This window comes from Hesperophylax consimilis, chromosome 5 (genome assembly GCF_061612785.1).
Source record: "Hesperophylax consimilis isolate HC1 chromosome 5, BYU_Hcon_1.0, whole genome shotgun sequence".
Taxonomy (NCBI): domain Eukaryota; kingdom Metazoa; phylum Arthropoda; class Insecta; order Trichoptera; family Limnephilidae; genus Hesperophylax; species Hesperophylax consimilis.
This window is the reverse complement of record NC_142840.1, coordinates 30,777,980-30,803,859: the sequence shown is the minus strand read 5'-3', so window position 1 is coordinate 30,803,859 and position 25,880 is coordinate 30,777,980. Positions and strand designations below refer to the sequence as shown.

At 35.9% G+C, this 25,880-nt stretch overlaps 1 protein-coding gene across 1 annotated transcript; it reads right to left on the bottom strand.

Moving 5' to 3' along the window:
• Nucleotides 1–319: 319 nt before the first annotated feature.
• Nucleotides 320–24,685, bottom strand: SREBP (Sterol regulatory element binding protein). Its single transcript, XM_089631798.1, has 15 exons — nt 24,553–24,685; nt 23,338–24,405; nt 22,372–22,637; nt 18,130–18,366; nt 14,330–14,510; nt 12,602–12,780; nt 10,350–10,531; nt 9,675–9,917; nt 8,438–8,633; nt 7,942–8,080; nt 7,332–7,482; nt 6,027–6,195; nt 3,460–3,612; nt 2,326–2,461; nt 320–1,691 (listed from the first exon to the last, which is right to left on the bottom strand). The coding sequence occupies exons 1-15, from the start codon at nt 24,665–24,667 to the stop codon at nt 1,474–1,476; spliced, it is 3,633 nt and encodes a 1,210-aa protein (XP_089487924.1). The 5' UTR covers nt 24,668–24,685; the 3' UTR covers nt 320–1,473.
• Between the last annotated feature and the right edge of the window lie 1,195 nt (nt 24,686–25,880).

Here is a 25,880-nt window from a genome sequence, read left to right as displayed (position 1 = left end):
AAAGTTAATGGTAGAAGTCAGAGACACCCGAGGAAAACATGGCGCAACCAAGAGTTTGACCGGTCAGTGGCTGAGTTGGCATGATGTTTAAAAATTGTCAGGTTATTCATAACCCGGGAATGTTTGTCTTTCATTAAAAAAAAAACTCCTTGCTGAGCCGGGTATCCGATAGAAACAACAGCGGGGATGCGAAGCAATTCAGAATTTTTGTGCAGCATGCGGGAGTTGGTGAGAGTTGAGAATGCTTTGTAACAATTTTGAGTAAAAAAACAATGTGTACAAAATATATTTTATTTGATACTATATTAACAATGTTGTAATAAATATTATATAAATTTACAAAAATGGCTATAAACAAGCAAATAAAAATTCACCAATAATTTTTTATGCAATAAAAAGATTCTTATTTTAGTACGATGAAAGTGTGTTTCAACAACATTAAATTATTATTTTAATAATGACCATTAAAATTTAAACTTACATGCATAATTAGATTTACATATTTTAATAATTAATTTTAGTAGGTACGTCAAACATTTGGTCTCAAACATTCTATAATTTTTATTTATTTTTTTAATACATTTCCAAAATAGGATTTTTTAAATGTTCACTAACATTATACCGTTTTCCGCAGGGGAATGCAGAAAGGATAGACAGCCACAAAAATCTTTCTCGTCACACACTCCTGCTTCATTCACATTCATGCATTGGCTCATACACACTCTATCGTGGCATATCTTTCTCGGGCATTTTCGCATCATATAACTGCACCCTTGGGGTGGTTTTTCAGAAAATGCACATTACAAAATATCCAATTATTATTACATAAATATTCTTCTTTCATTCATCCATTTTACATGCCTAAACTATCTAAGCTTTCCTTTCAACCCGTGTACACTGCTGAATAAATATGGTGAGAAATCCACATCGACCTTTTCTCTGAGTACTATTATCTTTAAAAAGAAATAATCTGGCAACACGGATAAGAAATAGAATTAAAGGTTGGTGACTTGTAATAAATTTACAATATTCAAAAATACTTTAACCTCAACAAAATTCTTATAATTTTCAATACAAAACTTTTACAACCATGTAATGATTATGACCATAATTTTTGTATGGAGCAACCAGTTTTCGGTGCCACCGAACTCGTGGCATTCAAAGGCTTAATGTATCATTATGTTTTTTCACATTTTTCAACAGACGTATATATAATAAATTATATGTTATGCACAGATAGTACCGTTTGACCCTATACATTCCGCGAATATTATTAAAAAATTTTATCTGCCACAAACATAGGATTAATCTTATTAATTACACTACTTACGTTCAGCCGTGGCATTCTTTCCGAATCTAAAAATTTTGAACACGGTCATACATAGAACTAGAATAAACAATCTTCAGGTATAAAAAAGCTTTACTTTTCCTAAATCTAAGTTAATAAATAATTTAGTGCATGTTAACACATATTCAGTTAGTGGCGGAAGAGGATCCGATCTTCTTCATGAGATGGTAGCAGTCCTGGAGGCGCTTTCTGTGTCCGATGCGCTCCAGGGTCCTGGCTGCCTCGGCCAGCATACCTGCTCGCTCGCCCGGAGCGGACAGCAGTGGCTCCGGCAGGTGCTTGCACGCCACGTATAGGGCCTCTGCCCGTTCCGCTTCCCCGCCCCATTCCACGAATCCCTTATCTGGAATTATAAATTAATACATTAAACATAATCTGAGATATCTGCCAGTGTACTCTTGCACAAGCCATGTGAATTATATGTGAATAGTTGAATCTGTTTTTCTTCCCTCCTAAATCATTAGTGTCTTTAATAACCAGATTCACTCCTTCCTTTCCTCAAAACATCCCACCACACAGTATGCTCAAAGATGATGTAGGTAAGTGATTTCCTGCAGGGCTTCTTGTGTGGAATTATTGATATTGGAATATCTTTTGAGGATTATACACACCAAAGTAATATTTAATAATTAAAGAGGAAGAAGTATTAATAAATCTAAACGAAACATGAAACAGAAAAAGAAACGAAAAATAAAAAAGTTAACAGTAAAAAAGGGAATTAATGGAGAATAATACTGGTAATTCTTAAATTGTGATGTAAGATTAATAAGAATGACGATCTCAGTAGCTCAGTGGTTAGAGTGTTGTCCCGGTAAGACAGATGTCTTGGGTTTGATCCCCAGTTGCGACTTTTTCACGATAATACTGCTGGCCGTGAAAATCTATATTAATGTGCGAAGGGTTTATCTCCAGTCTATATAAAATTTAAATCCGCAACAAAGATTTCTTATTACACTATTTCAAAATAAAATGACTACCTTTGCCGCAGATGAGCGGAGGACGTTGTGAATGCGGCTGGAGGGAGCGTGTCAGCAGCTCTTGCGTGCGGCCCGGTGCGGCGCCAGCAGCCACCCTCAGCACTGCTGTCTGCACTAGCACACGTGATAATACCCACTGGAAAAATCACACAAATATTTATTATTATATTTTCTTCACTCTTGTTTACCTTCGCATTGCCAACAGGGCTTACCAAAATCTCCGAAATTACTATCAACTACAAAACCTATAAACATAATTATAATGATAAAATGCATGGGGCTCCTCAATGACCCCACATGGTAACAAAATGTCGAAGATTAAGATTGCAAAAAAAATAAAAAATAAATTTCTAGAAAATGGCAAAATAGGAAAGAAAAGGTGCTGACGGACCAAACTTTCAAAAAAATATTGTAATCAAAAGATTGTTTACAAAATATAAAACATCAGAAATAATTTTACCACTCGGGCCATGTATTACTGTATTTGTCACGAAACATTAAAATCCGATGAGTTGCCGTGCTATATCCATCCCCAACTGATACATTTCATTTTAATATGAGTACCGTACAAGAGTCCTAACTGCTCCCAACCATCTGGGCCATTAAGACTATGACATCCCCAATTGGGGTGTGTTGTGAGGCTGAAGGTTGTGGGGAGGGGAAGGAGATGGGAAGAGGAAAGTGGGGGAGTACCTGGCTATTTAGAACTGGTCACCAAACATGGCTAAAGCCATTTCAAGCAACGTTTCAATTCTGAATGGTGAATACATCCTCATAATACTCATTCTATCTTATTTCCTGTTATGGTCAGACACAATGGCCCATGAATTAAAATCATAGTTAATCTTAGAAACAAGGCAGATAGGTCATGAACCATTAGTAGTATGAACCGCGTGTCATCAACATTGTTCACCTACAAATACAACAACGATGCCCCACTTGTTTAGTTTGGTTGTAACTTGGTGACAGTCGCCATAATCCCATGCCAAACCTTCCATTGTTTCCATTATCTTTGATAAAAATGTTGGGGTGCTTTTGTCTCACCAAACTCACACAGGAATGTGTCTATCACTTGGTGGGGTGGGGGAAGTAAGGACATGTTTGGCATAAAATGATTAAAGAGGTTCAACATACGGGCACACTTTCAGACAGCTTCTTGAGGCAGTTGAGGTCCCTCTGGAAGGCGCTGAGTTGGGCAGGAGAGGCGCAGGTGTGGCCGCCGCTCTGCGCGTCCCAAACTCCGGCGCGGCACTCCATTATCCAGTCGCAACACAGCACCTGGAATAACTGGACGACACAAGGCTAAAATAAAACTCTATTTCTATAGCACAAATAAAGTGAAATTTTGCCTCGGGTTCTCTGGTAATGGGATGCTGAGTTCCCGTCAAAAACGGCCCCCTAACTACTAAAATGGCGTTTTGCGCGCCGTGTGCTAGCTGATTTCGATATTACTCGCTGGAATTTTTATAAATTGTACTGTCTAACCGGATGTTTTTGTAAATTGTACTGTCTTACAAGATAATGTGTTCATGTACATATCAAAATTTAATGTTTATTGCATAAGTAGTTTTCCTAGAATAGCTACTTATTTGTAGAGAAATGATTATTTTTGGGGTTTTATTATATTTCCATAAAGCTAAATAAGGGTCCTTCACAATGAATCTAAATAAATACAGTAATAAGGCATAAACAAACACCAAAGGTTGTTGATGTTTCCACTATCGCAACGCACTTTTTCAAAGATAAAAAAAATATGCAAGTGACGAAATGACAAGCTAGAATACTTATTTATTTAGAATTAACGACACAAGTGTCATTTACATGCATGATAGTTAATGACAGTCACAGTACAAAAATAATATAAAATAGAAAGAAGAATGAAAAGAAACATGAGAAAATGAATTTTGAACAAGTAAACAAAACAAAGGAAAAAAAGAATACATATATGTACATTAGTGTATAAATCAACGAAGAAGAAAAACAAAAAACTTGTTTTGCGGTGACCTCGTTAAAATATGCACTGCTAAAGTGTTTGATAAGTTTAGCTAACAACAAATAATATTGAGATATTGTTGACGAATAAACAATACAGTCCAAATACTAAAAATCTAATTGTGCAGGAGACAAAAAACTTTTGAGAAGTATCAACTTTACACGAAACTATGTTGTTAATGGAGATAGGCAGTATGTATTTCATTCAAACTATAAACGATGTCGGTTGTTTGAAATTTTGCTGTGAGAATCTTTATGAACTAATTAATGAGTGAAGAAATGAACAGACGTAGGCGGAATTCGCTTCTTCATCAAATTTCATAAAAAAAAGGATTTTTATATATTTATTCATTTATTAATGCCATTTTTACGGGTTTTTATATATGAAAAGTAAAAATATACAGTACATACATATTTATTATGCGTAACTAACTGCCAGAGTAACAATCTTTTGTATGTATTTGTGAAGTGATAAATCAAAGATGTCCACTGACTCTGTATAATTATTTCCCTCCATATTATGGACAACGAGGAACACATATGGTAGTTAGTCCCAATCCCAAATGGTTTTAGATTGTATGTCGGTTAGGGGGTATTGTTTCTTCTTCAATGATATATTATTTACTGGACGAGCGAATAAAATATGTGTTAGTATGCTAGGAGTATTTTTTAAGTTTCAAGATTACATAAATCGAGTTAGGCTACTAACATATCCGGTGGGGATATGCAGGACTTCGACGGATACTGATGTTAAATAACCGCGGCGGATACAACAGACTTCAAGTGGTTATAATGAACGAAAACCATTATCATTTACATATTAATTTGTATTACTACAGCAAGAAAACGTGCTGTTAAAAGGTTGAAATTTTCAATACACAAAATTAACGGTCACAGTTACTGTGGGATGAAGGTACAAAATGAATTGATTAAAACTCACTATACTAAATCTCTATAGATATGTAAATATGATAAATAATTACAAAAATGCAGGCACTAAAGCGCAGGCAACAAGTGCAGTAAATAGCCACAGCAATGGTTGCATTGGAGGAGTACTGCACAACATGTAATATGGAAGGTGCAATGCAACTACAATGCACCAGCGACATGACGCAAAATACTACTTTACTTTTCAAGGCTGAAAGTAAAATACATACAGGAAAAAAATATGACTAAATAATTTATTCAAAATTAATATCCAAGTACACACTATCTACAACATAAAAAAACAACAGTGCAAAGAAAACAATTATAAAAAATGCTGTTACAAAATTTTTTAAACCATTAGATTGAAAATATTTTTCTCGGAAGATTTTAAAATTAATATAGGTGTTTCAGGCTAATGGTTATTGTTTATAGTCCTTTGTGCTTTGCATAAAAACTTTGTCTTGTAACTGTAAGTATTTGTGTACATAGTTAAAAAAAATTACTGCTACGTGGTTAATTACTAAAACATATTACTACTTTACTAATTTACTTGAAATTTATGCAATATCAAACATGCCGAATGTAAAAATAACAAAATCAAAAAATTAACTAAAATTGTAATAATAACAAGCACTAAATAAATATTAATTAAAACTGTATATTTTAAAAGGTAAAGATTGCCCTGACGATCGGAGAGGCTACATCAAGCTACACATTTTGACACAGCGTTTTTGTGATTGTATCAGGTTAAAGACTGTTAGTAAAGATGGAAACATCCATACCAAGACTATGGGCGTGGGGTCCCGGCAGGCGTAATAGGCCAACGTGTCCGACAGCTGTCGGCCGGCCGCGTCGCAGCATCGCAGGGCACGCTCCTCGGATGCCGCGCGCCCCCCGTCCGCCCCCAGCTGGCATAGCGCCTCACGGCACAACATGGCCGATAGCACAGCCCTGGAAATCAGAGGAAAGAGTTAATGAACTCATATTAAATAGTGTTACAATAGATATGATTTAACTCATTGCATCGAGAATTAAAACATATTTTTTTCTGTCAGTAGGTTGGAGTTTTTCCACTTTGCATTCAAATCCAAATAAATGGAATAATTCTGAGTGAATCCGAAAACTAAAAACTGTTATTGAATAGTGATGAAATAGGCTTTAGAATTTTATTATTAGAAGTAAACAGAAGGTTTAGAAATATTATAATTTTTAATGTAAACATAAAAAAGTATTGAAAATGTCTCATCTTACGAAAAAACACACATTTTACTAGACGTATCATAAAATACACCTTTTTTTTTTTGCTTCATGTAAAAATAATTACTTAATTCATAAATTTTTCACAAATTGCAGTCCGAACGTTTGGTTTCAGAGAGATATACATTTTACTGTGGTTAACTCCTATATTTGAGTACAAAACGTGGTGTTTTCTATTTCTAACACCGTTTAGATCATATTTCTAACCAACAGTAAGGAAGACAACGAGTTCTATGAGACCATACGAGCTGGTCCCAAAGTGCGAACAAATTAGCCCGAGGCGTTAAATACTAAAACTGTCCTGAAAGACAAACCAGCGATTCATCTAGAGCTACGCAGCACGTTGATTCGCCGGATTTGTGATGCAACAGGTTATGATTCTCAAGCCAAGTATTAATACTATTGATTTTTTGAGGTATTAAGCCTTGACGCACTTCCTTAGACAGCATTTGGTCCACAGGGATAGGCACATATCCGATTCTCGACGATACAAGCATCTTGGTGGATGTTCTTACAAAGTCACATGTTGCTGATATTTTGTAAACTCGTCGGTGACGACAGTCTCCCGACAGCCGGGCGAGGTCGCATGGTTGAGAATTTAAATACGGTGTTAAACAATTTGTAACAATGCGTGTGCTATAGATCAGTGCTAGGAATAAAACAGTGAACAAAGAATGACAGCTACAGTAATTGTTTGGTTGTGAGTGAGGTGAGACAGACTGTGCTCGTCAAGTTGTTTGCGACATGAGTATAGAATACTTGGGTACCCCTGTGAAAAAAGGGTCTAAGACCACAGATATGTAGAAATAAAGGTAATTCAATGTAATTACTTAGGCATAGGGTCGTCAGTCATGCTCAAAGACGGGGGAAGCGACTTGAGTCGGTCCAGCAGAATACTGGCGGACTTCTCATCCCCCAGCAGCCATTGAGCCGCTATCTCCACTACATTGCTCCACCACTCCATCACGGGGTCCCAGCAACCTTTACAGGAGAAAGAAACATAATTACAAAGCTTTGAAAGCTCATAACTTCATCATTTTTACAGCTATTGAAAATCTAATTTTACTTTCGCTCTTAACTCTTCAAATTTAATTAATTTTCATCAAAACAAAAAATTACAAGACAATTTCATTGTAATCCATGGAGCGAACAATATTAATATTGTCAGTTATCTTATGTTTTATAATTAAATGGATATTTCAAAGTTCCAAACTTAATTTACATGAAACGAAAACTTAATTTACATTTAAACGACTGATTGAGATGAAACCTGGTGAAATACAGTCATTCAGAATTGAAATGTTGCTTGAAATGGCTCTATCTATGTCACAACATGTCCCATTGTGGATGCCATAGTCCCAATGGCTCCTAGCAGTTGGGAATATTATTTCGAATAAAAATAAAATTCAAAGCAAGTTAAGGAAAGTCAAGAAAACTTGCCTAAGTTCTGGGGGCCAATAGGCGCCACATTGTCGGTCACAAGTTTGACCATCTGCAGCACGTCCAGAGTGTGCGAGCTTCTTCCATCGGCACAGAGAAGGGTTTGGAGGCTCCTCTCCAATAATTCAAAGTGATATACCTATGTAGAAAAAAACATCAACAGTTAATAACCAACACCACAGACTATAAATTATGTGCATTGATAAAAATAATGATCACATTGTTCCTGATTTCTGCGCTATACAATCAAAATGGAAATTTTTACAAAAATATCATCTATTTTAGACAGATGTTGTAATTTTTTAAGTTTACTAATGGTGTTCATTAGAAAGGAAAATTTCGGGGCATCTTTTAAAAGGCAATGATCCTCAGGCACATATTTTTTTACAAATACTTTCAGCTTCACAAAATTCTACAATTCCTACAAATCCTGAGATTTTTCATGGATCTGCGTGCTAATTTTTAATAAAATTACAAAAATGTAGTGCACTCTCACCCTCATGGCATAAGCCAGCGGATCCGTTTTGTTTGGCAGCTGGCTGAACATGGACATCTCCGGGTGATTGAGGTGATAGCTCCACTCTTGCGTGATGAAAAACCGCTGGCCGTAAGGTGTGAAGAGCCAGCGGAACCGTGCTGGAGTCTCTCCACATAGCTCAGCGCAGACCAGTTTGGCCTGGTTTAGATAATAACTGTAAAGAAGAATTTTTATTATGAAAAGGGAATATATAATGCTTAATTAATGAACTCATTATTGGAAATGCGTTCAATCAAGTAAATTCAATTTTGCATAAAAATAGTACCTTTTGACTTCGGTCTATTCGTCTCTGTTACACTGCCTGACATCGTATTCACCATTCCAATTGATTTAGTCCTGGGTCGATCATGTTGATCATAATCAACCATTTTAATTCACAACACAACAAATAATCGATTGATCGATTTAAAAAAAAGATTCATCATTCAGCTCAGTCAGCACTCGTAATGGGTGAGAAAAGCAAACATAGATGTATAAATTTTGTAGACCGGGCGTCTCAAATCTAGTTCTCGCGACAGAGAAATAGAGATGGTTAGTTTGTACCTAGTATTTAATTTGGATCACATTAGAAATTAGCATACTGATAAAACTTCCCGACATCAGGAACTGGTTCCAAAAGTAACTGTATAGCGAATAAGTTCCATATAATTCATGTGTCAGTTTCTGGTTAATCATCTTTATTTCTGTGTCGGGTGAATGAGCTACACAATTCATACATCTATGGTCTACCTACTATCTACCTTAAAACCCATCAAAGATCAGGTACTTTTGAAAGGTCTACCTACTTTTGTCAAACAGAAGTATTTTCGATTTCGACTAACACAGCAGCCGCACAACGATCTATCTTCGGCACACCAGTTGAAAGTACCGATTTTCTTACGACCCGATCACTTCGCTAGTGGACCGTGATCGACCAAGGTCATGTAAAATGATCGATCGACTAATTAACTCTAATTTGATTTTGAATTTATACTGAGAGGCCGAATTTTAAATTTAAAGGAGAATCTCCCAGACTTTTGGATCACGATACACACCCACTTTGCATTTCTTGTGTTCTTCTTTATTCTTTGCCGATTATGATTAACCTGATAATATTTAAAAATCTTCTCCTACCATCACAAACAAAATTCTGTTACAGAACACTGAATTCATACAATCGATTAGAATCAATAAAAACAATAATATAAAATCTCACCCGCAAAGAAAGTGCATAAACGGCCTCGTCTTATTCTTGACCGCCAGGGCGATGGTGACAAACACGTCGGCTAGATGTGCTGAGGTGCCCCCGGCCTCGGCCAAATTGAGGGCGGCCAGCAGCACCGGCAGTGAGGGACCCGGGCTGCCCTCCACCTCGGCCAGCACACCCTCTAGCTGACAGAGCCGATGGTAGACAAACGAGAGCTCCGTGGACCAATGGATGCCCAGACGGCGACGGTCGCTGGAAATAAGTTTATATTGTTGATTTGTGATGTTAAAATCTACAGTTTTATTTGAAATGATTGATTGGTGAAATTTTGCACACTTAACCTTCAAAACGGGAGGAAGGTGGCAGTCTACATGAGATTTTGGAAAACCACCCCCCACCCCTTAAAGCACAATGTTGGTACTTCTCGAGGAAAATTTCGAAAAACTCTGCATGAAGCCCGAGCAACACCAGGAACTTCAGCTAGTATTATACAATATCAAGATTGTACATTGTTATTAGCACATAAAATTATCCACAAAGACGACTGGACCACAGGAAGCCAGTAAAATTCTTCAGGCAATAAGTGCATTCCGGATAATGGTCACGATAATGTGTATTAAAATATAAAGATCTAAGCCCCAGGTTCAACAAATTCAGTAATTAAGTGTTAATTGGTGTTATTACCTGCTGTGCCAGAAATCTCCGCTGCGTCTGGCGAGCCACCTGCCACCGGGGGCTCTCTGTATCATCTGCCTCACAATCCCCCACACAGTCCCGGTAGCGTTGTGAAATCTACTTGATCTTATCGGCCGGCCCACTACAAATAGGCACTTTCGTAACTCAAGTCTAGCGTTGTTTAGATCGCCCTGGAAGAATAAAATAAGGTTAAAGACATGTTTGGTGACAGATCTAAATATCCAGGTACTCATGATTGAAATCCCCACAAGCTGAAAAAGTTTTAGTTAAAATACCAAATAAAAATTGAAAATTCATTAAATCGTAGACTGTTTGCAGCTTAATTACCATCAGATTTCTGTTTCAACCTCTTTTTCACCAGCATATCATCAAGGATACTATAAAAAAAATCATTTCTCTGAATATAACCAGTTATTATGAGGACACTACTTATAGAAGATAATTTTTTTATATAGACTTGTAAGACGGTGCAATTTACAAAAACATAATATTGCAGAAAAACAAGTAAGTTATTACGAAAATAGAATCAGCTGGCGCACAGCGAAAATTTAGCGTTGATTAAGAAATTAAGTTACACAAATAAAATTACTGTTCGGAGAAAATCAATGAAAATAGTTGTTATGTAATTTGAAGAACATAATAGCGAAGACTTGACTGGAAACTAAACAAGTATGTTTTAAACAAAGTTATCAACATATTTCAACCCCCAAGCAAAAGGCAGTCAACAAAATAAAGAGATACAGTAGAACCCCGTTAATTCGAACCCCGATAATTCGAAAAAACGCGTAATTCGAAATTTTCGCCAAAAAAATTTCCGCAGAAAAATTTTTTCATACAAAATTTTTTTTAATTCGAAATTCGTTAATTCGTAATTCGAAATTTATTTTTGTCCGCGCACGAAAATTTGTACGTGTAATTCGAAAAAATTTGATTTTTGCGAAAATAAATCATAATATTTCGTAAATCTGAATCTAAAAGTCAGCCGTGGCGGTAAAACGCCGAAAAATGTATTTTTACGTGGTAATACATCGTCCTAATTAGTATTATTATCTTGTAAATCTGAATCGATTTACACTGGAATGTCATACTTTTTCAAATTTATTTCGAATATCCGAGTTTGAAGGGCCGAGAAAATACGTTTTACGCGGAAACATGTCGTAGTTTTACGAGTTTACACCAAATATCTGAATTTAAAGGGTCGGCTGCGACGAAACTCGGCCGCGAAATTTCGGTTTACGCGTAAATATATCGTATTTTTACGAATTTATTTCGAATATCTGAATTTTAAAGGACCCGCCGCGACGGAAATCGGACGCGAAATTTCAATTTACGCGGAAATATATCGTATTTTTACTAACTTTACTTCGAATATCCGAGTTAAAAAATACGGCGCGACGGAAATCGGCCGAAAAAATTCGATTCACGCCGAAATATGACATATTTTTACGAATTTACTTCAAATATCTGAACTTAAAAGGCCGGCCGCGACGAAAAACTGCCAATAAAATTGGATTTACGCGGAAATATATCATATTTTTACGAATTGACATCAAATATCTGAATTTAAAGGGTCGGCCGCGACAGAAATCAGCCGCGCATTTTCGATTTACACGGAAATATATCGTATTATTGCGAATTTATTTCGAATATCTGAATTTAAAGAGCCGGCCGCGACGGAATATGGCCGCGAATTCTCGTTTTACGCGGAAATATGTCGTATTTTTACCAATTTAAATGCGGATATTTGAAATAAAGGGCCGGCCGCGACGGAAAATTACCGCGAAATCTAGATTCACGCGGAAATATATCGTATTTTTACGAATATCTCAATTTAAAGGGTAGGCCGCGACCGAAATCGGCAGCGAAATCTCGATTTTCGCGTAAATATATAGCATTTCTTCGAATTTATTGCGAATATCTGAATTTAAAGGGCCCGCCGCTACGGTAATCGGCCGCGAAAATAAAGAAATAATTGGTATTAATACGAATTTACAACTAAAATTCCACCTGGATTTGAAGAGGCGGCCAAGAAAATCGATTTTTGGCGTTTTTTTTTTTTTTTTTTTCTTCACAAAATTTCGAATTACATGGGAATTCGTTAATTCGAAATTTGATTTTTGATGTCCGGTGGATTTCGAATTAACGAGGTTCTACTGTATGTGTAAAAGATATTATTTGATGAAAAAGTGAAATGATTCACAGTAACAATTACTAAAAAGCATACAACAATTTATTGATACCTTGTCAATGCAATGTTCTGCTTTTCTTTTGTGGTGCCAGAAGTTGTTAGCTTGCACGGATTTACTAGCGATGATGGGGTCGCCATACACCAGCATCTTCACCAGACAGGCTCCGAGAATCAAGAAGTTCAGGGTCCACAGGAATACGGTTGGCATCCAGGACCACCAACTTGATTCATCTAGAAATAAATAAAATTTATAAATATCAACAAATAAATAATAACCTAACCTAACAGAAAGAATATTAGATATTTTCATTCGTGCTGAAATTTTCAAGCTCTTAAGAAGTTACATCTATACCGGACGGTGTATAGGATACCGTTCCCGGCGACCCTCATTTCGGAATGATCAGATATGCGAGCGGGATGCAGGTTACGTAGAGCTTCGATACCTCAAGGGATCGACCGGGACCAATCACCGCGCCAATATTTTGAATTTACGATGTATGGAAATGTTTAGATTAAGTTTGAGAGAGTTCGGCCGTAGATATTAGGAAATAAAAAACATAGATAAAACGGCCGGACTCTCCTTAGCGTAATTAGTTGAAAAAAATGTGTATTAATTTAGAAGTAAGAAAATTAAATAAGATTTCCCCTGAATATGTTGGGCAGGGGACCCCCACACCGAATGAATATATGTACAATTGATTGATAAATAAAAATGCCAGAGAGGAGTGGTTAGGATTGATTAAAAGAGCATAAAGAGTAGAGTAGTTCTAAAGGTTGTGACCTCCGCTAAATAAATCGTAGCGGACGTCACATCCCGCGGATCATCAACGGCCTGCGAATGAAGGCAGCGCGTTGTCCCCGCCCTCCCCAAAGTCGGGAGAGGGGGATTGCGCAATAAATACGGCGCGCCAGCCTTCAGCAGGCACTCTCTCTGCCTTGGACCGCCACAAGCTACTCTACTCCTGCTCTTCCTGACTGCTTCTCTCTGGATCTCAACTTGGATCTTCTTTGACTTGGCTTCCCCCTGGATTCCTGCCTCTCCCTGCCTGTTCCCGCACCAAGGATAAAGCAGATTTCGGCTCCAAACTGAGCAAGGATAAAGCAGATTCCTATACCGACCGGAGCAAGGATAAAAGCAGATTCCTGTACCGACCCGAACAAGGGTAAAGCAGATTTCTACCCCGGATCTAGCGGCTAACTACGGACTGACCGGCCCCCTATCATACAGTCTGTGTAAAAGACCTAGCTGGCCAATTACAACATCAATTGGACAACTTTACTCTAAATCTGCAATCCTTCATCTCTTCAAATCCAATCTGCATACATATTCCCTTACAATCCCAATCAACAATAATAACCAGATCTTCAACTAACTACACCCTTAACCCTTAGAAAGGTTTGTTTCAGAGAATTTGAACAATTCATCAAGATTTATTTATTTACACTTGTAAAAATGTGGTTACTGTTTTAGATAACATTTTTCACATTTGATATTAAAATTTTATTATTTAGAAATAGTAAAGCTTATTTTAAATGCATACACCGGAAAGATAATTTTATCTCGTTTCTAAAACAGTACTTAATTTTACGGAATATTAAAAAAAAAAAGATGTATATAGCGCATTTTAAATACGCTGAAAACATAGCTAATTGTACAAAGTGATGAAAGTACTGAAGGGTTAAACATTATAATTACATGCCAACATCATTGACACAACCCACTTCTACTCCAAGCGGGAAAGGGAATGATGGTTAGTTAGTTGCAGAATTTTTCTCTCACCCATTTCGATGTTGAGCATCCTTCTGCTGATGTAGTCATCACCCCCTTCTGGCGCACCGCCTCTGAAGACGCGGCCAAAGGGGTTGAAGGCCAGTAGGCCCACCATGAAGGCGCACATGGCCAGCCGCGTGTGGTCTCCCATACCCGCCATGATGCGCTCCGAGTAGGAGTCCGTATGAACCTGGACCAGAAAAAATCTTTTACTAATCTGGATATTTAAATAAAAAAATATTAGGAATCCAAAGCTATAAATAATGTTGCATGTTGAGAAAACATTTAAACATGCAAACCGGTCTATTAAGAGGAACGGCTGCGGTGCCTGTTTCATACAAAATTTTAATTTGGATTTACGGCTAAAATACTAGAGTAAACTGTTTTTTTTTTTTTTTAGTTAAAAGACATGGTAAATATAAAGTACGCATATGGATCAGATTTTCGATTTTTGCCTTAAATTATAGAATATAGGCCCCAGAAGATGACGATTTTACATGATTTTACGAGGCATCTTTGGCAATTTTTTGTGACCAAATGGAAGATATTTTTTGAAAAAAACTCACATATCCCGTCTCAGGCATATAATGAACTATACAATAAAATTTGAATCTTCACTGAAAAAAGTTTTATTTGCTTCAAAAGCCGAATTTGGTGGCCACAAATTCAACGTATATTTAACCTTTTGAATGCCAGTAGGTAGAAGTGTAGATGTGCACAGCAGGCCGTGAATTTTTAATCGAAATAAATCATTTTTAAATCTTATTTTTATAAATTAACAACATTACACCTTGAAAGGATATTTAAATGACTTACCAAATTTATTCAATATTCAAGAAAAAAAAAAAAAAAAAAAAAAAAAAAAAACGGGACATTATGTATGATACAGAGGCTCAAAGAAGAGCGAGTAAACTCGCTATTTTTCTATGGCTGGCCTGCTGGGCACGGCCAAGAATGCGAGTAAACTCGCTCTTGGCACAGAAGCGGTTAACTAGCTTTTTTGTTATTGTCTCATTCGCACTTTCTTGAGTCGGACTGGCTAGAGTAGGTGAAGCACGGGCCGGGGGGCAGGGGCCCCGGAGAGATCGCCTGCTTAACAAATACATGCATACATACCTACGTCAATCGTCCTTCATTTTTTATTATTATTGCTAGTGTATGTATATGTGACATTCGCAGTCAGCCCGCGCGGACATATAATTGACGAATTTGTTACTTTGTTTACGAATAATATTATTTTTAAACTCCACAGTTTTTAACCGAAGCATCCCCAAATAATTTATTTCATTCAACATGGGTAAGTAATCATTATTTGAGCATTTTTAACAATGATAATTAGGTTATGAATTAGGGTACTTACGTTATTGATTTTTATAAAATGTTATTTGTGTTTTAGGTCGAAAGTGGATACGTGGTAAGCCACCCAGTATGCACCGGAAAAAGAGGAAGTGCAATGTCAAAAAGACAGAAAGAACTCGAAACAGGTGAAAATTAAATGCAATATTTAAATCAATATTTATTATAAGTATTTATTTTTTACGGTAAAAATGTAATGTTTTTTTGTTGTTTTCAGTTCCGTAAATGATGTTAAAGATTGTCAGGCTAAATTTGCCAACAAGGATTTTTTCGATGCTAAAACATCGATGTGAATTGTGGGATTTTGAGCAAACGGTAAGCAAATAATTTTATTTTCACAAAAACAAACTCTCGAGAATGTACACAATAACATCAAGATACCATCTTTTGGTTAGTAGTGAGAGTTTCATTTTATTGCCGTTCAGCTTTTAGTTTTGATGACAGTGTTTTTACACATTGGTACAATTCAATATTACACCGACGATCTTTAATTAAAAGTGATTAAATTTAAGAATAAAAACCGTCCTCCATTTTTGCCTATAATTGCTTGTACTATTTTGTCGAATTTGTAAGTATAATCACTACACATATTGATCATACCTTGACAGTATAATATGCGGTCTTTTGTTTTCACGGTTTGATGCCTGATTTTTTTTCTTTTAGTACCGATGTGATTGAACCCGAAATATCGTCGCAGAAAATGTCAGACGTATCACCCGACATTATATAACATATAAGTAATGCCTTTAGTTAGAAAATTTGGAAAATTTTGTGGTTGACTGACAAATTTTATGAAATTAAATTTTTAATTAAATTTTATTTATGTAATTATTTATTTGCTTATTTATATTGGAGTCTGTTCTTACTATACAACTACTACCTGTCCGACTTTTTTTTATTTTTCACCTTGTGCACATGTATTGTGTAGATTATAAAATAGGATTTTTTTCAGTATAAAAAATCTGGGACTAACTACCATAAATGTATTCCTCACTGCCTAGAATGGACGGAAATAATTATACCGATTCATTGAACATTTTTTAATAAAATATGCTTGTTGCTATTATTCTTGCTGTTATTGTGCTGCTATTTTTATGGTTATTTTTATTTATAGTTGTATTACTTAATTTTGTTGTTCACATAATATTCTTCTTACACAACACTTAAAAATAATCTCGACCAAAATCCCAGTGATAAAGTCAGTGCGTGTTCGGAATTATATACACAGCGACACGACTTTATAACTTTCTTCCAGATAAAATAAAAAAATGTGATTCACAAAAATTTCAAAGGTAATGTAAAAATTAAAAAATAAAAGATTATGTCAAAGGTAAGGCCTTTACCGGTGCACTTAAACAAATTTTAAGTAAGTGTATATTTCTATTCTCTACAATTATATTACTTACTGTTCATATATTATTTACTGCTGTTAATTCTATGTACTTATCTAATTTATAAACTTATACACCTATTATTACTATTATTATAATTTCGTCTGTGGCCACATGTACGATGCACGTGTACAATTTCCGTATCTCCTACAATAATACACGTATCTGCTAATTTAAATGAACTAAACAAAAGGGTGATTCCCCGTTTAGATGCAAATATATTCACGCACAAAAGAAAAAAAAGCATTTCTCTTTTACTGGCCTTTTATGCGTGATATTGTCAGTGCCTAACGTGTACATGCGCATATACCAATACTATTAAAGAATAGGTCGGAAGCCCTTGTATGCTGTGCTGCTAATGGAATGAACTAAACGAAAGGGACATTTCACCGACTTCGTGCAAATATTCAAGCATTGAACTTAATTTCTTTTTTATTTAATCTCATATTATCTAACTTTTTTTGATCGCTTGCAACGTCAGCCGTACTAAAAGCCAGGTACTCCCTCTCCGTTCCCCGCTGCACGCTCCGTTAGAGAGGGACACAGGACAATAATTATTTTTGCGGGAGTCGAAATTTCGTCTGCGAAAACAACGCTCTTAATAACCTTTGTTATTCAATCTCGAATTTTGTTTTTGCATATTCAATATTTACTGTGTAAATATCATCTCTTATTAAACGTACTAATTTCAGATGTGAAATGTTCCTGCGTGATGTGTAAAATTCAATGAAATCCTAATTTTCCAAATTAGAATTGATAAGTATTAAATCTTAATATCAGACAAGGGATAAAGTAGGTACCAAAATTATTTATATCTGAAACATGTATTTCTTTTGTTTTTTTTGACTTTTTCAAATTTTTGACAATGTTAATCTGAATAATGATTTTTAAAGTTTACTATCGGTGTTCATTCGATGATAAATATATGAAAATTATTAACAATTATCTTTTTGACAAGCAATGAATATTTTATAAATACCTTTAGCTTCACAAATCTTACAATTATAATATCCCATGATTCTTCACAGGTGTGTCATAACATGATTAGCGTAAAATAATTACCTTTCCGAACTCAGGCGATGATGGCATGTTATCGCTGTCGGTATGCGACGGCGACAGCGATGGTGAAACATCGCTGGCGGGGGGCGTTGAGCTACCGAGCAGGTGGTCCGGAGAGGCGACCCCGTTCTGGTGCGCCGACATCTTCAGGGCGGCGTTCTCCTGCTTCAGCCGGGCGTTCTGGTTCTGCAGGTATCTGATGTAGTCGATGGTCTTCCTAAGTATGGCGGACTTGTTTAACTGGAAAAATATGATTTATTTATTATACTTAAAATAGTTCCGCTTTATGTGGTCTAATATAAACATACATTTTAACATTTTAATTGACTTCTTTATTAATTTTCTGACGTGTACTCGGCGTGGCTGGGGGTTATCCTCAGGAGATAAGACATATACCATAGAATACTTTTCTGTAGGCCTTTTTAAGATATACAATTCCTTAGTACATTATTTTGATGTATCTCATAAGGTTTAGCCAGCGTTAGCAATGTAAGCGCAAAACATCTGCTTGTCTCTACTTTCTATACATGTTTTTTTATATATACAAACATTCCGGAAGAAATTCTCTAAATGATAGTAAAAATCCTATCAAAATCCGTTGCGTAGTTTAGAATAACAAACACGCACAAACAGATAGAAGCAGATAGCGACTTTGTTTTTTACTATTTAGAGATTTCTAATATTTATTACATATGTTCATCATTTTAACATCTTTTTTCATCTTGATCGCAGACGCCAAATTTTCGTCGAGCGCCATTTGATTTTATTTTCGTAATAACTTACTTTTTTTTTTGCAAAATTATTTTTTTGTAAATTGTACAGTCTTACCAGATAACATGTTTATAAATATATTTATAAAAATAGTATATAATCTACAATATAGTTTCCCCAGAATAGTATATAATAATCTACCATATAGTTTCCCCAGAATAGTATATACTCTACCATATAGTTTTCCCAGAATAGTATATAATCTACCATATAGTTTCCCCAGAATAGTAAATAATCTACCATATAGTTTCCCCGGAATAGGTAGTTATATTCAGGGGAACGAAGTTTAAATAGTATCCTTAACCTGTTGAAGCCCGGAGCATAAAACAGAAAAATATTAGTGGAACCTAAATTTTATTAGACCAAACGATGCTGATTTTGTTTTCATACATTTTCGAAGCATTAAGGTCAAAATGTATCGCAAATTATTCTAATAGGAATCATATTAGAATGCTCGAATGTTGTCCAGCAACCCATCGGCGTACCACAGGTTAAGTTATGCTGCCAAACGAGAGGTTAAATTGATTATTTATATGGAACTAAGCTATACAAATTACAGGTTTTTAAATGTGAATACCGCAGTAGGACTATGGCATCCTCAGTATTTGGGGTATGTTGTGAAGCTGGATGGTGTGAGGAAGAAGGTTACCTGTAATTCAAATCTGGTCACCAAATTGGGCTAAAGCCATTTCAAGCAACTTTTCGATTCTGAATGATGGGCTTTCACCAGGGCAAGAGTATCTACCACTCTTAGCTTATCTCAAAAAGAAACATTAAAGAATATACGATAAAAAGATAAAAGCACTGATATAAATGAAAAGAGATTTAGTAACATGTGATATGGAAATGATATTATACTAATAAATTACAATACAGAAGACCTTACGCTCAACCAAATGAAGATAAAGGATTGATCATTTTTTGATGTTGAATTCAATATACAGGGTGTATCGGCACGTACCCGACAAACTTTAACCAGCTATTCCTTAGCACATTTGGAGTAAAAAATGTTATGGGCACTTTGCTGTCCGGTAACATTTTTTTTTAATAAAAAATTTACTATTCATATTGTCACCACATGTCACCAATGTTTTATCCTTTGTCAAAGTTTGAAAACCCATCTGGCAATATTTTGTTCGAGTTTCGTTGAATAATGTACGTACGTACCTATGTTGGCGCGCTTTTACAATCACAACGAAATGGCACGGCACCATTCGTCTCATTTTTAACTATTATTATTTAGTGTGTACGAAAGAGCGAGGACACTATTTGACACACTTGCTAATAACAGCTGTTGAACACGAGAAACAATGCAAATGACAGTGACGGAGTGTGGATTTTTTATTTATTTTTGTTTTTAATGGAAAAAAAATGTTACCGGACAGCAAAGCACCCATAAATTTTTTTACTCCAAATGTGCTGAGGAATAGCTGGTTAAAGTTTGTCGGTTACTTGCCGATACACCCTGTATTAATTAATTACACAGTAGTAATTTTTCTTAAATTAAGAGAAAATATCATATTTGTAAGTAAACAATAATAAAATTTTAAATGTGTGCAAAAAAATGTCTTTCATTATCTAAAATGTAATTATTGAGACCTTAGTCTAAGTGTAGATAACATTTCAGTGGTTAGTAATATTAATATTTCTATTAATTTTCTAACTAACGTAATAATTATGTCATGCCATGTCACAAGACATTAAATTTTAGGATGTTGTGATAGATATTTTTAGACATTTAACAAATAAAATCTATATTTTACGAATTTTACCTATCAGCAATGTCATAATAACATCTTTAAATAATATTATATACAGAGAGTCCCGTGAGTGGTAGATAACTTTTCAACTGTAGGTGGAGGACGCCAAAGCCATTTCGGAAATTGAATTTCATGTTTAATAAAAATCCCCTGGTTATTGAGTTAATTGGAATTTTTGAAATTCTCTCTTCAGTACCATAGACACAAATTAATTAATTATTCAGTATTATTCTTGAATAGTAGTGCTATCAGCAGAATGTCAATTTTAGAAATTTCAAAAAGTACTATTAACTCGACAATCAGGGGGCTATTGTTAAACACGATTCAATTTTCGGAACCGTCTTGGGGTCCCCTCATCCACAGTTGAAAGATTGTCCACCACTTTCGGGACACCCTGTATAGAGGAAATAATTTTTCTGTGCAGGTACGATAAGCAACAATAAGATAGATAATTATTAAGTCTGTCCCTTTAACTTTGTCGCATATGTGATCGATTGGCGGCTATCTCGGTATCTCGGTACGTGGATATCGCATATGTGATTTAACCACTCAGAACATTAGAACGTCAAAAGACGTAAATATGATAATAGCGGTCAAGACATTAGAACGTCTTTTCACGTAAACGCGCGAGATTTTACAAAAATCGATTTATTTCCATCACTAGTATACGGATTGCCATGATTTAAAAAACAGAGTATCGCTAATGAATAACGCTACGCGTCTGTATTCAAGAATATCTATGGAATGTAGAGGTGCATTATCTAAGTCGATTGGATCTGTCATCTTGTTCGTTCATAATTTATTGCGTTTCTAAATAATTTATTAAAAATATTTTAGTTTGGACGGTTAATATTTTGAGGTGACTAATAGTTTTTAATTATATTTCTTCAATATATAAAGTGTTATTTCTTTATGATACTCAGAAAAAAGTACATTTTTCACAGCTTTAAAATAATGGTCAGCGATTTTTACATATTTTTGACGTTTTCAGAAAATGTATATTTAGAAACGCAAATATTTACGTATAACAATACAATACGATAGTGAATTTCATAATCTTTCCAAAACATTTTTTAGAATGAGGCTACGTTTCCCAAAACGTGAGTTATGAAGCTTTTAACAAAACTCGTAAATATCACAAAAATTTTCACGTTTTGACAGTTCGCAAAGGAACACAAAGTAAATAATAGTCTTTGTCCGAGAGGTTAAGAAGTTTCATAAAAAAGCATACATTGTGATGGGATAGATTGCGTTGAAAAGGCCAGCATTGAAAAGGTTAATGTCGCTGTAATAAAGATGTTTTGTACAAAAAGACTTCATTTGTGTAGAGTGAAATCTAGATTGATCATATCTCGAAAAACCATTTTCTCACGTGTCGTTTATTTTATCCAGCACCGAATTACTTTCATAAATATATCGCATCGTTTTACCACACAAAATGTTTAAAGCAAGCAGCTTTTGTACTGTTTTCCTCAATCGACCGCTGCCGGCGGCCACTTCCGACATTAGTTGTCATTATACGTTCAAACTCATCGGTGTGTGCGTGCAAGCGAAGCGTTTATTTCATTTGTATGTGAAATATGTATCTTTTTTTAGAATGTTAAGCATTTAAGCTTGAATGCAGTTTTTTTGTATATTCCTGAATTCATTGGTTATTTCAATACAACTGTTCAAAAACAAAAACGATAGATAGAGGTTTCACTGCATAGCATACCTTTGCATCATCACCAACAAGCATGTTCTTCAATTCTACGATCTTATCGTTGATGCTGGTGCGGTACCGTCTCTCGATAGCGTTGTGAGCACTCCTCTTTACTTCCCGAGGCTTCCCGTCCCCGGATCCTGGCATCCGGCATATTGGCACCTTATCCGACTCCATCATCAGCGGAATGCCGGTAAGGATGGTGGTGCCATTACTGGCGTTCATGAGGGTGTGAATCGGCATCGAGGTCTGAGGGCCAGCTTGAGACGTTGTAATACCTGGAAGATTAATATGTAATTCATTCTAAATAATTCTTCATTTGAATAGAACTTGCTCGATGACAATAATAAAGTAGGATAAATAAAACTAGATTTGAACTTATTCTTGTAACTTGACCAGTTATTGAAAGACAAGTGCAAGTGTCCAATTAGAGAAAATGGCGGATTATATTGCACACATACAAAATATGCTAAAAATTAATACAGGTATTCCTTAACAACAAACATACACGGCTATCGATCTTTCCATTTTTTGGTTTAAAGTTGAGGTGTTATGTGTACGCTCCCGAGAAGACTCCATTTTGATAACTTATTTTTGAAAATGTGGCAGAACAAAATGAACAGAAAAATATGTGACAGTTGCTAGAATACATACAGGACTAATAGAAATGTCCTAAAACAACAATAAAGAACCCTGGTTACTGGTGAAATAGTCAGCTGAAGTAAGCTAGATGGCGGTATAGTAACTGAGTATGTAAGATAACATTTGAATTTTACATATGAATACCGGCGAATTATAAAGCTTGATTTTGTGCTTTCAAATGGAAGTAAAAATAATGACAGATTACAGTAGTTGTCGGATAATCGAGCGGCAGATTACTGAAAGAATACTGTATTATGGTCTGAGATTGCACAATGCCTAAGTAGATTATGTGTTAATATATTTATCAAGATAAATAGTTAAATATTTTAATTTTACCTTGTACAGGAGTGGAGTACATGAGAGTTCGGGGTTGCTGTTCAATCTTCACATGTTTGGCTTGCAGCACTACGGGGGCCAGCCTCCTACCCGCTCCCTGTACCAGCAGCGGAGACATCCCCTTGTCTGTCACCAGCAGCTGGTGCTGCGGGGGCGCTCCGTGGGCTGCCTTAGAGCCCCTCGGAGGCTTTTCCCCGTGATGCACCAGTTTAGGTTGCTGGGGCACAGTCACAGATTTAAAGTTCACATACGTCGGATTCTGAACTTGTCCTTGTAATAAAATATTGTTCTGTCGCACGACCGTTGGATTGTTCACCACATAACCGTTGATATTACCAACCGTGGGATTTTTCGAAGAAGCGTTATTTTGCATCGGTTTTGGTGTGATGGGCTGTGATTGCACGCTGTACGATTGAGGTATTCCTACTTGGCCAGAAATAGAAACCTTTTGTGGCAAAATATTTATCACTGATGACACTTTTGGCGATTGCACTTCATTCATGGTAGACACTGTAGGGGAAAAGGGATGGTTGTTTTGTTGCAGTTTTGGAGAATGCGCTGGAGCATCAATAGGGCAAGGTGAACCCATGTGAGAGCCCGGTGAATGAAGAGAAGCCGGAGACATAGAACCAATATGGGATCCTGGCGACAACTTTGGCGAGTGCATCAACGCCGGAGACATGCTGGGTGATGACATCGGCGTCAAAGGCGAGATCTTAGAACAATTCATAAAATTGATAGGTGGTAGCGGTGTGACTTGTCCTTGATTTAACGAATACATATTCGGAGAATGTATTTGTCCACCGGGTGACACTTTTGGTGCATAGACGTGGTTCATCGGGGGCACTATAGGAGGCGGTTCTTCTTGCGAATCATAACTGAATGACGACAAGGTGTCTTCCTTTTTGAACACCGGTAACTGCGGGTTTGGAGAATGTGACACTTGTGCTGGTTTGATGTTTGCAGGAATAGAGGAAGTTTGATTCGACACTAATTTCCCTTCGTCTGTATTCATGTAGCTTTCGTCATCAAATAGCATTTGACCTATATCATTGTCAAGTAAGAAATCTGTGAAGGAAGAAAGCATAAATGTATAACAAATTAATATAAAAGCAGCATTAGAAAAATATTGAAATGTACGTCAAGTCTGACGCAATATTATAAACAATATTCCAGTGGACTAAATACAAGAGGAAACTTTGCACAAAATTATACCTTCTAATCCAACAATCTCGTTTAAGTTGAAGACATCACAGTTGCCGAACGGCTGAGACGTTTCGAACTCCATGTCCGAATTTTGTGGAGGAGACCACTCATCAGGACCTTCCATGTTTTTGTTTTCGCTCTAAAGTCATAAATAAACCACTCTCTAGATCGATATCTTCGGGCTTTTTGTATGGCGCCATTTTGTCACCCCCTTAACCACAGACGACCACAGATAAAACGGTCGTATGGTCCAGACAGGTAATTATATTGTGGACCATAAATAAATCTCAAGGCCATTTAAAAAAGTGCAAACATAGACAATATGACTGCACCCAGCTAACATCGTTCATTCACTAGCCCAAAAAAAAAATATTTATAAATAAAAATATTGGAATGCAGTTAAAGGAAAATAAAAAAAACCCACAGCTATTCACACATAAAAATACTTTTTATTTTCAAAAAGACAATGGACAGTAATACAAAACAGGGTCAGTACAACCGATGTATTGAGCATTGATTTATCATTGAAGTACAAGATAATACTAATATATCTAAACAAAACATGAAACAGAACAAGACACAGAAATATAAAAAGTAACGGTCTCAACTAGGAATCGAACCCAGTCTTACTGCAACAACTTAATAGGATTTGACATTGCACAAAAATACAAGAATATATACACAAAATACATATTCAACAAATTTAAGTGTTAATTATTATTGCCACAGCACTAGAAGTTATTCAAATTCTCCTGCAAGGGTTTCATATAATTTCCACAGCTTTGTCGTCAGCAAACATCATGGAAAATGCTGGTTAAATCTGAATACTTACATGATGCAATTCTGGAGAGGTTTAAATGACCTTGTTTGATGTAATCGTGGCTTTTTTAGCAGTTTTAGCATCCTAATACGTGGTATAGTATCGCGTCGGAATACGGATAGGTCTGAAAAGGAAAATTAATTAAATTATTAGCCAATGAAGTACATTCAGGAATTAGGAACATTGTATCAAAGAACGAGAGGTTAGTACCTTATTTGACAACGGGTTCGGGTCCTTCTTTCAGTTGGTGGAGATAGACAGGATATTATATGATGACTGGAAGATTAAGCGTTGCCAAGCATTCTTTTTTAATCCCAAAAGTACCGTATTTTTGCTTTCATTTACGAAATGACACCCACAAACAAACGTATTTCTTGCTGCTTCTTGCTAGCACCGGATTATCGAATCCGTCTGAGCAACCTTTAACACAACACGGCATTAATTTATCACCTTGAAGAATTCTAGCACGCAACATTATTTTTAGATGGGTTAGACGATTTTCAAAATTCAAAATATT

What these genes read in the sequence shown, in the direction of transcription:
- SREBP (XM_089631798.1), bottom strand. Translation starts at nt 24,667, where the DNA reads ATGGAAGGTCCTGATGAGTGGTCTCCTCCACAAAATTCGGACATGGAG. An exon ending in ACTGACGACCCTATGCCTAA is followed by an intron (nt 6,196 to 7,331) that starts GTAATTACATTG and finishes TCTGATTTCCAG; the next exon opens with GGCTGTGCTATCGGCCATGT. An exon ending in AGCTGTCTGAAAGTGTGCCC is followed by an intron (nt 2,462 to 3,459) that starts GTATGTTGAACC and finishes TGATTTTTCCAG; the next exon opens with TGGGTATTATCACGTGTGCT.